Below are 11,466 nucleotides of genomic sequence, written 5' to 3'. Positions count from 1 at the left end.
GGTCTACGAGCTGTTTTTCAAAAGTTCATTTTTCGAGCAGGATTATAGCCTTACCTCAGTGAGGAAGGCAAAACCGTCAAACCAGCTTTAACTGCTGTTCGAGCTTGGTTCAACATGATCGTAAAAACTATTTTAACGCAGGGCTTGGGTGCAACCGAGCACCCAATTTGATCAAAAGGCTTTGGCCAAATTTGGAAGGGTCACACAACATTGTACACGCAAGCTTAGCGGAGCAGTGACTAGAGGTTGCATTCGTGTTGAGACAACCATCACGATCCAGGCGACACACTTGAGTTGAAGTGCGTCAGAAGCAGCAACAGCAGTAGGTTAGGCTTCTGGCAAAGTTTGGGTGGTAGATTAAAACGCTGTACTTGAGTCAGAAATTATTATTCTAAATTTTAATGTGTTTTTTTTGTTATATCTAATTAGGCTTATTCTAGATGCTTGAAAATGTTCAAAAACTGTCACTGTTATTATTTATTGTTATTAATCACTGCACGCTGCAGTCCACATCCAAGTTAAAGTGTCAAATTGTACTTTTCTTTTTTTTGCGAAACAAAAGGTTAAGAACCACTGAGCAGCAACTATACCTCACACAAAACTCACAGCCTCTGGCTGAACTTCTCTACATAGGGTAGGCTTTCTACTATGCGCGAGCAGTTCAGCCGTGAGGAGATTCAACTCTGTTCAGGACAGCGGTAGAGTCAGACTCCGTAGTTCATTCGGCAGTGACCACGCGCTCGGTGAAGGTGTGCCTCCTTTCAAACAGTGACGGCTGCCGGTGTTTGCAAAAACAAAGCTTCAAACAATGCCTTCACCTTACAGGAAGGTTGTGTTTTGCATCTCTATAACCTTGTGCGTTTTGGCGGTTCAGTGCAGTGTTGTGGATGCAGACTGGAGTGAGTGTTTTGAATATTTTACCTTAATTTAATCATAATAAACAGTGCAATCTAAGTGTACAAAAGCAATTCACTTCCCTTGGAACGATTTTCAACCCGTTTTTCTTCTATTTTCTTTTCCGAAAGATTCCGCCAATGTAAAGCGGAAGCTTCCCAAGCTTTTCGAGTACGATGATTTCGATGAGTGTCGAGCGGCGAACCCGAATTTTCAGTATTGTGTCGTGCAAGCCGTCATCCAGCCGGACGACAGCTCGGACATTTGGCGGAACATTAGTGTGAGTACCAAAAGTTTAGTTTCAAAATCATCATTTACTTAATGTGTCAACACAATCAGTCATACACAGTGTTGGGTGCGAGGTGCTAATTTCATACATCAGTGACAAATAGGGTTGGTGTTTAGTTTTGTCATGAACTAGTGTTATCTTCACTTTATTGTATGCACTCATAAAAAAGAGGGAATGGAACAGCTGAGCCCATGAAAAATCAACAATGATATAACGATACTATATCGATGCCGCTGTGTTATCTAGCTAGTACAAGAGAGCACATATGCATCGATTTGTTACGTCCGGCCTTGAACTGGAAAGAAATAGCCTTGTACCAAAAACTTAGAGAGAAATGTTAATTTGTTGCTTGTCAGTTAGGTTGGTTTTTTTTTCTATAAAATGCAAAATTTTTAGCTTTAAAATCGTGATTTAGCTTTAAAATCGTGCAAAAATTTACGTTAGGGTGGTCCAAATTCGGGCTTTCTTGGGGCTTGCCGTCTGCTCAAAAATGGTCCTTTTCGGAAGCTAATAACTTTTTAGCAAAAAATCTTAAAAATATGGTGTCTTCGCGAAAGTTGTTCTTAATTTGATGAAGGAATTGATAAAGATTGGACTACTATTGCGCCTTCCACAGATAAAAAACTGAAACAGTTGCTTTTCTCCATACATTTTGACGATTTTCGCATACAAACTTCAAGCGATTAGAGGGAAGTGTTCCCGTAGTCGGAATGAGCTCAAATTTGGAATTAAGCTTAGTGATGGGCCAATCTTTCAGATCAGGGGGTAGCCCCGAGAAAGCCCGGATTTGGACCACCCCAATGTACATATGTGTTCAAAATCTCTGGAAAAAATCTATTTGCTGGGAAAACTCTGCACAAGTTTTCTTTAAGATCAACGGACGAATCGGACATGATAAATAGCATTACAAAGTCGTCGCTCGTGAGCTGAACAAACGCTCCAAGTGTCAACTATTTGGTTACACGTCGTTACACCAGTTAAATACAGTAAATAAAGTAAACAAAAATAAGAAAAGCAAGTGTGCGAGCGTGTTTCGAAAGTTAACATTCCAACGCCCAAGGAAGCTCCACAAAAGGTGGAACGGTAATTTCAACTCGCTGGTTCTCGAGAGTAACTCACCTAATCAAGATGATTCGTTTTTCCAGTGATTTGTTAAGATATCCAGATGATCCTAGAACTTTGCAGAACTCAATTAGATCAATGAAAGTCTGTTATGAAAGTCCTCCCCATAGCGTCGTAGCTCGGGAGGCATCGACAAGCCAATACCTTATCCTACTAACCCAAAAAAAATTAATCACTTGATGCTTGAAGGAGATGCTGTGGATTCAACGGTCTCAAGCGGTATCAACAAGTATATAGCGATGTGAAAACTATGTGCTTGATGAGTCTGCAACTTCAACTATCGGACTAACATTCCTCCCTTTCGTTGAATTGCAGGCTTCTTGGGAGGGCGTCGGTATTGTAATAAAGTAGGGATCTTCAGAGGTTAAACAGTGAACGGATGGTTGGCTCCCACTGATCATTTTTGATTCATTGTTTAACTTCAGCTGATCTGTCAATAACGGAGTAGCAGCTCATTGGCAGTCAACCATGCTCATGCTCATGCTCAAAACCAGCAAGTTAAAGTTGTCGTTCCAACTGTTTTTGGGAGGCTTGGGCGTCCATGTAAGTTGGACATGCGTTGGGCGTTCCAGTGTTTATGATTTTCCATGGTTCCATTCAGGGCTGTGGAGTCGGAGTCGGAGTCGGAGCCGGAGTCGGTGGAGTCGGGTCTTTTTGGGGACCTGGAGTCGGAGTCGGAGTCGGAGTCGTCAAAACTCGAACAGCTGGAGTCGGAGTCGGAGCCGGAGTCGGCTAAATTTTAAGAGCTGGAGTCGGAGTCGGAGTCGGAGCCGAAGATTTCTCATAACCTGGAGTCGGAGTCGGAGCCGGAGTTATCTGAAATTCAACAAAAAATAAGTTTTTTTTTATTGTTCAGTATTTCTTATAGAACAGTTTAATTGAAAAAATATCTTTTATTTTTAATTGATTTATAAGATGCCATTATGTTATTGAAGTTTTTTATTGTGATTGAAAAGCTCTAATTGTGTTATTACACCATGAGTACAAGAAAATCAAAGTGTTGCATTTAAAATAATTGAAACTATCAAAAAATATCAAAAGAAGTTGCAACAAATTTTGAAATAATCATTGATTGTTGATGTTGATTTTAGGTAATCTATTTTGATATCGTTGCAAATTATTGTTGAACAAATCTCAAGAATTCAATACAAAAATAAACTAATAAAAAAAATTATAGAACAAAATATAGGATTTTAATTTATTTTTTAAATATTATAAATAAAAAAACAGAATCAAAATATTATCAACTGGTACGAATTTTCTCATACTGTATGTCCCACGCCATTATGACGGAAGGTGATAATCATTGCAAATCAATGTACCTTAACAAAATAAAATATTTGTGACCTAGAAAATATTTTACTTGTGGATATTTGTTTTTTATTATATTTTAAGTATCGTGAACCTCCTTTTTAAAGCATTTAAAATTTTAAAATTCAAATAAATTAAAAATTTAAAGGGTAAAATATTTTCCATGTTACAGATATTTGAAAAGGACATCTTAAGCGTCCTTTCCACGAAGAAATTGTTTAGATACATTGATTTGCAATAATAATCTCCTTCAGCCACGGCGTGATGTCCATGTACGTCTTAAAAAAAACAAAAAAAAACAAGGTGCCTGTTACTGTGCTTCTTACAAATGTCAGCCTGAAAGTGAGCAAATTGAATTTTATTGTTGAATAGATCATTAAGGCCAAGTTTCTTTTAGTTATTCATTTAAAAATAACAATTTAATATTTAAATTTATTATCTTTGAAAAAAATATTTTCAAATTTGAGATTAAGCAATACATCCAAATTTACTTATAAAACTGTTTTTCTCAAAATGCCTCAAAAACTGAAGATATTGAATGCCTCTAAAACTGAGGATACTGAGAAAAACATGACGCTTAGAGGGTATTTAAATAATCCTATTTATCAATGACTTAAAAATAATTAACTGATAATAGTTAACTAACTTTTGAAACATTTAAAAATATATGATAGAAATGTGAAAAAGATATTTTTTGATTTCTGTTTCCATAAGGTATAAAATTTTTAACCTAGAAACTTTTTTTCCGTTTATTTGCCTTACTTCACTTTTACTTAATTTATTTTTCTTGAGAAAAACATGACGCTTAGAGCGTATTTAAATAATCCTATTTATCAATGATTTAAAAATAAATAACTGACTTTTGAAACATTTAAAAATATGTGGAGTCGGAGTCGGAGTCGGAGCCAACTATTTGTTGAAAGCTGGAGTCGGAGTCGGAGTCGGAGTCGGCTAGAGTTGGTTGGCCGGAGTCGGAGTCGGAGTCGGAGCCAACCATTTGTTGAAAGCCGGAGCCGGAGTCGGAGTTGGAGTCGGATAATATGAGAAAGCCGGAGTCGGAGTCGGAGTCGTTTGAAATATGACCCGACTCCGCAGCCCTGGTTCCATTAATGATTTGTTTTTAAATATATGGTTATATGGCCCAATACATTAATAGGATAAAAGTTATTTTCATAGTGTAAAAGTGGTTGAAATTAAACGATATTTTTTTCATATTCAACCCTTTTACGCTCTTGGTAGCTCACGTGCTTACGGGCCAGATAAACTAAATAATTTTAATATAAAAGATTGGAAAAAACATCTATAAGTTAATTTTTTTTTTATTTTTTGAACATTTTCGGTAATTACAAATAATAGTTTTGTATTTATATTTCAAAGTGGTAACATGTAAACTAATCAATTTATGTAACGGGGAAATTTGAGTGTGACTAATGAAAAATCTTTTAGAGCTAGAATTTCAATGATAGAAAATGTTTTAAGCAACCATAAAGTTAAACTGCAATCATTACTTTCAAAAAAAGAAGATTTGACGAAAAAAATTTTTGCGAAAAAACATTGATTTATCGAAAATTTACAAAAATAAGATTTTTTTTAATAAACCCGAACATGCTCAAATGATTCTGAACGAAGAGGAATTCATTTTCAATTGATTTCAGCTAATCGTTCCTAACTTTCCATTGATTTTTCGATTTTTTATAAATATTTTTGCTCCTTGTTTTTTGAGCCAATTTTTAATAATGGGGGAGGGGAGGGTTGGTCGACAAAAGCTTTGTTAAATATTTGCAATAGCTTTGATCCTCCGATTGTGTCTACGTGTCTGCCTGTGTGGATCAATCGGACCGCGCACTGGACTCACAATCCAGAGGTCGCTGGTTCGAATCCCGAGGCGGACGCAAACAATTCTAAGTGTAAATATAGGTATTTGCTGCCCTCTCCCCGTGCCATACCTTCACACTTAGGAGACCCGGGAGGCGGAGTCTTGTCGCAAAAAGAACGATACACACCTGACGAAACCGCAAGGTTTAAGAGGGCCACATTATAAGGTGTTACGTCGATTCCGTCTACTTGAATCAGATGGTAGTCAATTAGATTTGTTATCTCACTGTCATGATTTCGAATCCCGGTTTCTAAGTGTAAAGTTTGTTTGAGGGTCAGTTCATAAAGGGGTCATTATGACTTTCAAATTAGTCTAGAATACTTATACTTTTAGAACAATTACAGGTTTCCACCTAAAAAAAAATTGAACGTTTTTTTTTAATATTTTCAAAAATGTTTGATGAAAGCTTTCACGATATTTATTAGTTTTACTCACATTGAACCGTGTGAAATTGTTTTAATTAACAGGATTTTTTGCAAAATATGTGTGTCCTAAAATAGGGATCAAAATACTGATAAGCAGTGATCCCCGTGCACCGCGTTCAATCGCGTTCTCTGTTTTCTGTACTCGATCAAACACCAGCACCGCGTGTGCACGCGTACAAGCAAACCTAAACTTGCCGTGTACAGTCTGTACGCGCACACGAACCTCGAGTTTAAAACCGAACCTTGCACCCCGGGTACAAACCCCGTGCAAGCCGACGACGCAGAAAAGAGACAAAAATAGTTCCCTCACGCTCCCGCTGCTGTAAAGCGGTGTTTCATTCTCCGCGGCAGTCACACTACAGTGTTTGCCACAGAGAGGGTGAGAAGCAGTCATTTTTTCGTCTCTTTACACGCTCTTCGCTCGCACGGCGTTGTAACCGAGGTGTGCACCCCGTGTTTACACCGCGTGTAAACTTGAGTGCGCCGTGCGGGGAGAACTCGAACATGGCAGCCTGGTGTGTTTGAGGTTCATCTGCAGTGCAGATTCTGCACTGAAAACTTGTACGGCGTGTACGGCGTGCGCGCGTTTCGGGAAGACTGCTGATAAGTCATTAGCTTTTTATTAGCAAAAAAATATAAAAGATAAGCATAAAAATGTTTAGAATAAACCTTAATTTTTTTTAAATGCATAAAATCACTTTACAAGTGGTCAACGGGCCATTTTACGTGATCATTCAAAATGGGTCCGCGGGCCACAAAAAATCACCTCGCGGGCCACGTTTGGCCCGCGGGCCATACTTTGGTCACCCTTGTTTTCAACAAATTCTTATCAAACAAACCTTTTTTTTTAATTAAATTGTATCAATTCAATTTTCATCCAATATGCTAAATAAAAATGTTAAACAAATCTCAATTTTGATCTTGGCCGGAAGAGGGGAGTATCTTATTTTCATAAGATATATCAAAATATTTCGTTAAATTAGGTTGTTGAAAATAAAATAGTTAATATTCATTCCATAATAGCGTAAGCGCCCAACATATAAGCAAGCAATATTCCTAGTTGTGAATGCTTCAGAAATAAATATTATCTGAATTAAACCTTGACATGAAATTTACGGACAAGCCGATAAGTTCAATATTAGCAGTTGATTGAAATGAATAAAATTAAATCAGGTTCTCTAATTCTTTGTTTGTATAATTTCAAAACTTTGTATTTCGGGAATTCCCGGGAAATTAACAAATTTTCCGGGAAACGGGAATTATTTTTTTATCCCCGGAGGGGAAATTGAAAGCTCTAGTTTGATGTAAGTATAAGCGCCTAACCATCTATAGTGTGCCTATCAACATGTATTGAAGCGAAAAATGTATTATTTATAGTTTGAATTCAAAATCTAACTGTTATTTACTGGGTATTGTTTTCTCCAGAAATCTTCCCTATTGTTGAGTTGTGTTTATCTGTGGCTATTTATTCTAATATTTTGGTCCTAAGCATTTTATAAAAGTTTTTCAAAAGTACATTAGTAATATTTGTGTTAATCTTTTAGTCATTCCATGAATTGAGTAAGGACCCGAACCTCACTTGCTTCGGAAAAAGGTTAAGATTCAAAACAATGAACAGTGTAGGAAATATATTATGTAAAGAATCAATTGTAAAAGAAAGATAGTGATTTATGTAGCAGATGAAGAATTAAACAATATGTAGTTAATAAATAGAGGTAACAATCAAGCTTAGATTGTAGGGCAGATGAAATTATTCAAATAGATATATAAAGAAAAGGCAAATGATAAACAGAATTGACATTGCTACCAAATTAAGGGAAAACTTACAGTTTGTTACAGCAGTATTAGTTAGTCAAATATAGTGGAAAAGCGTTGAGAGTTAAGAGTTAATAAAATCAAAACCAAATTGTGGATAGTAAACAGAAGAATTAGTGAGTAAGTTTGAATCAGTTGAGCAAAATAAAAACAGAAGATAGATGGTAGATACAAATAGAAAGAATTAAAACCCGTTCTGTGATGTTTCAGGTACATCCTCAGCAGTTGACTCAACATACTGCGAATCAAAACAATACCGTCTACAATCACAAATTACTTCCCTTTCCCACATTGTCACGCCCCTTTCTTCTAGCCGTCTCGACTCTGACCCGCGGTGTTCAAAGGTTTACGAGCCGTTTCCACAGGCCACCAGTTAGGTCATCATGAAAACCAAGCCAAAGTGACGTAGTCAGTTACGCTCCTTCCAGGATGTTCCATACCTTGATGTCAACCAAAGAGCACGCAACAAGGTCAGTGCCATTGCATGCTCTTAGGTATCAATCCTTGGCCTGCATCAGTTCTGTGTGAAAGAGAGAGTTAAAACACAAGTGTTTGCTCTTTTTTCAGAAATTCAGAGTTGGATAAGTACTATGAGTTCTGAAAAGATCGAGTTTGCCAATAGATGAATACAATTTTTTTAGCAATTCCTAAAAACACCTTTTGAATGGAATTATAAGTCCAAAGTGCATGTGCTTAGTGCCTTCAAATCAAAACAAAATTGAAATGTATTACTTTTCAAAACAAGTGCCAAAATTTTTATACTTGGTATAACTTTTCAGTGCTTGTTTCGAAAAATATTACTCTTCGATTCTGTTATTTTTAGAAGAGAAAAGTTGTCCATTTTGTCGTTCGAGAATGACCGGCAAGTAAGTACTTTTGTGAAGTTAAATAATTTTCGCAGACAAAATATTTTTTAAAGGATCGATCAAGTGAATGTTGTGCTTCGTGCGTCATGATCGGCAGAGTTAGTAGTCGACAGTGGAACTGACCAAAAGCCTATGGGGTGTGACCCCGTTCGTCAGCAGCCACGGTCACTGCTTTCGATGTGCTGTGATTGTCTCGTCGTAAGGGTTAGCTAATCTATTGAGATTGTGGGTATTTAAATGGACAGCAAAAATTTATCGACTGAAAGATTCAAGACTTTAGACTAGCACTGTTGAAATTTATAACTCAAAAATATTTGGCTGCATATTTTTACTCGTAGCTTATTTTTCTTCAAATAAAAAAAACACACAATTTCTTTTTAGTTTTTACCATTGCAAACGCATATCGTATACGTTTTTTATAGCCGATTCATAGAAAAAATCATAAATCGCATTATAATTTGCTTGTTTGCTTCATATCAAATTCCATGACAAAAAACGTGTTCAAACTGACCAACTTACCCCATAAAAGAAAAAAATAAAACTAATCGATTATTCATAAGCTTGGCTTACATTGTCGTTATAAATTTAACACATAATTGCTTAACGAATCAACTTGCAGATAATTTCGTCCGACAGCCGAAACTTCCCGCGCGATCACCTCGAACGTGGTATTTGCCTTCACGAGTGCCTGCTGCCGGCCGGAGAAGACCTCCTACTCGGGCCGAACATCTCACGGGATGATCAACGGCTCGCTCACCAGTTGGATCGGTGTGTCAACAAGGCGCTACGCCGGTCGCACGATCTGTACGCCTCGACGTCTATTTTGCACTGCCTGTCGGAAGAAGACTTTGGAAGGCCTTTGAGTATGTTTACTTTATTTGTGGCTATTGTTATTTTAATTGTATCCTTGTGATATTCAACAGGTACAGGCGAACTGGCTTTCCTAGCGTTAGTCACAGTTCTCGTGCTTGTGATTGGAAGAGCCACTCTTTGGGAAGTGCCTGAAACTGGAACCGTGTGTAAGGAAAACATTCGTATTCAGTATTATGCATGGGTTTTCTATCTTCAACTTTTCCTTCCCCCGAAGATCACTCACTGATAGCGCCGTTCTGCCTGTCACGTAACGTTAACCAACTGTTGACCGTCGTCACCACGCCGAATGACTCCGCCACCACCGGTGGCAGCCTCGAATGTCTGGAAGGTCTGCGAGCGATCTTCATGTTGATCATTCTGGTGGTTCACTCGTCACTCCCGATCATCCGAATGCCGCTGAAAAACCCCGACGAGATGGAGCTGGTGAGTTACTTGAGTTGTTCGACGCCGTGTATTATTTTTCTGACTTAATTTTCAGCAAACGAACAGCTTCATCTTTCCATTCGCCAACTCCGGCAACACGCACATGATCACGTTTTTCTTCGCCATCGGAGGCATGGTCCAGGTGGTGAGCTTTCTCAGCAGCATGCAGAGGTCACCCGAGCAAGCAGGCGTTGGATTTTTCCGCCGGAAAGTTCTGCACCGATTGGCGCGCTTGCTGCCCGCCTACTTGTTCATGATCTTCTACCAGGCGACGCTTTTTCCGCGCACCAAGCCGACGCCGATCGCGCACAAGTTCACCGACTACTGCGATCGGCACTGGTGGTCGAACGTGGCGTTCATCAACAACTTTGTGCACCTCGATGAACCGGTGAGTGCTCGTGAAGCTCTCTGTTCATGATGATTAGCTTTTCTCTTTTTCTCTCTCACTCGATTTGTAGTGCCTCAAGTTTGGATGGTATTTGGGAGCGGATTTTCAGCTGTTCCTTATCGGTTTGGCGATCATGATGTTCATGTGGAGGTTTCCGCGTGCGAAAAGCATTTGCGTTGGATTGATGGTTTCGGTGGCACTTGTAGTGCCAGCCTATGTCATATACACAGAGAAGCTTGATGCTACTATGGGATTTCATATGAGGTGAGATTTAGGGATATTTCTGCATAGCTATGCATTCTGCATAGCTCAGTTCAATATTTGATTATTTTCATTCTTTCACAGACACGCCCTCACCGAACTTCGAACTTACAACGAATTCCTCAAGTACTACACCCTCACCTCAGTAAATGCTGGAACGTACTTCTTCGGAATGATCGCCGGACTGCTGTACCATCACATCTCCAAGCACAATCTACAACAGTCAGCGCGGCACTACACACCCAAGCTGTTCCGCCTAGTTCTGGTGGCATTTCTCTCCCTCAACGGGTTCCTAACCCTTTTGCCATCCCTCCCCCTGACGAAACCCTCCCTATTTCTTGCCATCTTCGGAAGTGCCCTACGAGCGATCTGGGGAATCACTCACGCAACACTGTTTCTGCTGTTTGTCTTCAAAGCCAAATCGATTGCGGTGGCCTTTTTGGAACACCCGATCCTTCGCGTACTGGCACGGCTAAGCTACAGCGTCTACGTCGTTCAGTACAGTGTCATCTACATGATCTACAGCAATCTCAGTGTTCCGTTCGCGTACGGTGCATTCAATTCGGTAATTCAAGTTTAAACTGTACCTACGCTTAACGCAACCTAACGCAACTTTGTTCTCCTAGGCTTTCGTGACGTCCGCGATCATGTTTATCACCTTCATCAGTGGGTTGCTGCTGCACGTGGCGGTTGAACTACCCTGTGGTTCCATTCTGAAGCAGATCATCGATGGAAAGCTGAGCTTTTCGATGCCAAACAGTTTAAGGCTTAAGCGGTCTTGATTGTGAACTTAGTGCAATTGTTGTGATGAGCAGTAGGGCTCATATTTGTTCATTTCCACCTGACTTGTGATACACCATATTCTTGATTTACACAACGAAATGGGGGTGTTTAATTCGAGAATCGTTTAAAAAAAGAATGTC

General features: G+C 38.9%; 1 protein-coding gene across 1 annotated transcript; it reads left to right on the top strand.

Annotated features, from left to right (window-relative positions):
- Positions 1 to 692: 692 nt before the first annotated feature.
- On the top strand, positions 693 to 11,388 carry LOC6046936 (O-acyltransferase like protein). The gene is made up of 9 exons (XM_038258282.1): positions 693 to 899; positions 1,026 to 1,174; positions 9,218 to 9,461; positions 9,522 to 9,617; positions 9,686 to 9,894; positions 9,950 to 10,282; positions 10,353 to 10,546; positions 10,628 to 11,108; positions 11,170 to 11,388. Exons 1-9 carry the CDS (start codon positions 809 to 811, stop codon positions 11,323 to 11,325), a joined length of 1,953 nt encoding a protein of 650 aa, XP_038114210.1. The 5' UTR covers positions 693 to 808; the 3' UTR covers positions 11,326 to 11,388.
- The last annotated feature ends 78 nt before the right edge of the window (positions 11,389 to 11,466 follow it).

The sequence above is a fragment of the Culex quinquefasciatus genome, chromosome 2 (genome assembly GCF_015732765.1).
Source record: "Culex quinquefasciatus strain JHB chromosome 2, VPISU_Cqui_1.0_pri_paternal, whole genome shotgun sequence".
NCBI lineage: Eukaryota > Metazoa > Arthropoda > Insecta > Diptera > Culicidae > Culex > Culex quinquefasciatus.
Note: the sequence above shows the minus strand (reverse complement) of the source record. Positions and strands in the feature narration are given on the sequence as shown.

Excerpts from the sequence above, each read along its gene's own strand:
- LOC6046936 (XM_038258282.1), top strand. The coding sequence starts at position 809 with ATGCCTTCACCTTACAGGAAGGTTGTGTTTTGCATCTCTATAACCTTG. Across the intron at positions 9,618-9,685 it reads GCCTGAAACTGGAACCGTGT|ATCACTCACTGATAGCGCCG; the intron begins GTAAGGAAAACA and ends CTTCCCCCGAAG. Across the intron at positions 11,109-11,169 it reads CGTACGGTGCATTCAATTCG|GCTTTCGTGACGTCCGCGAT; the intron begins GTAATTCAAGTT and ends TTGTTCTCCTAG.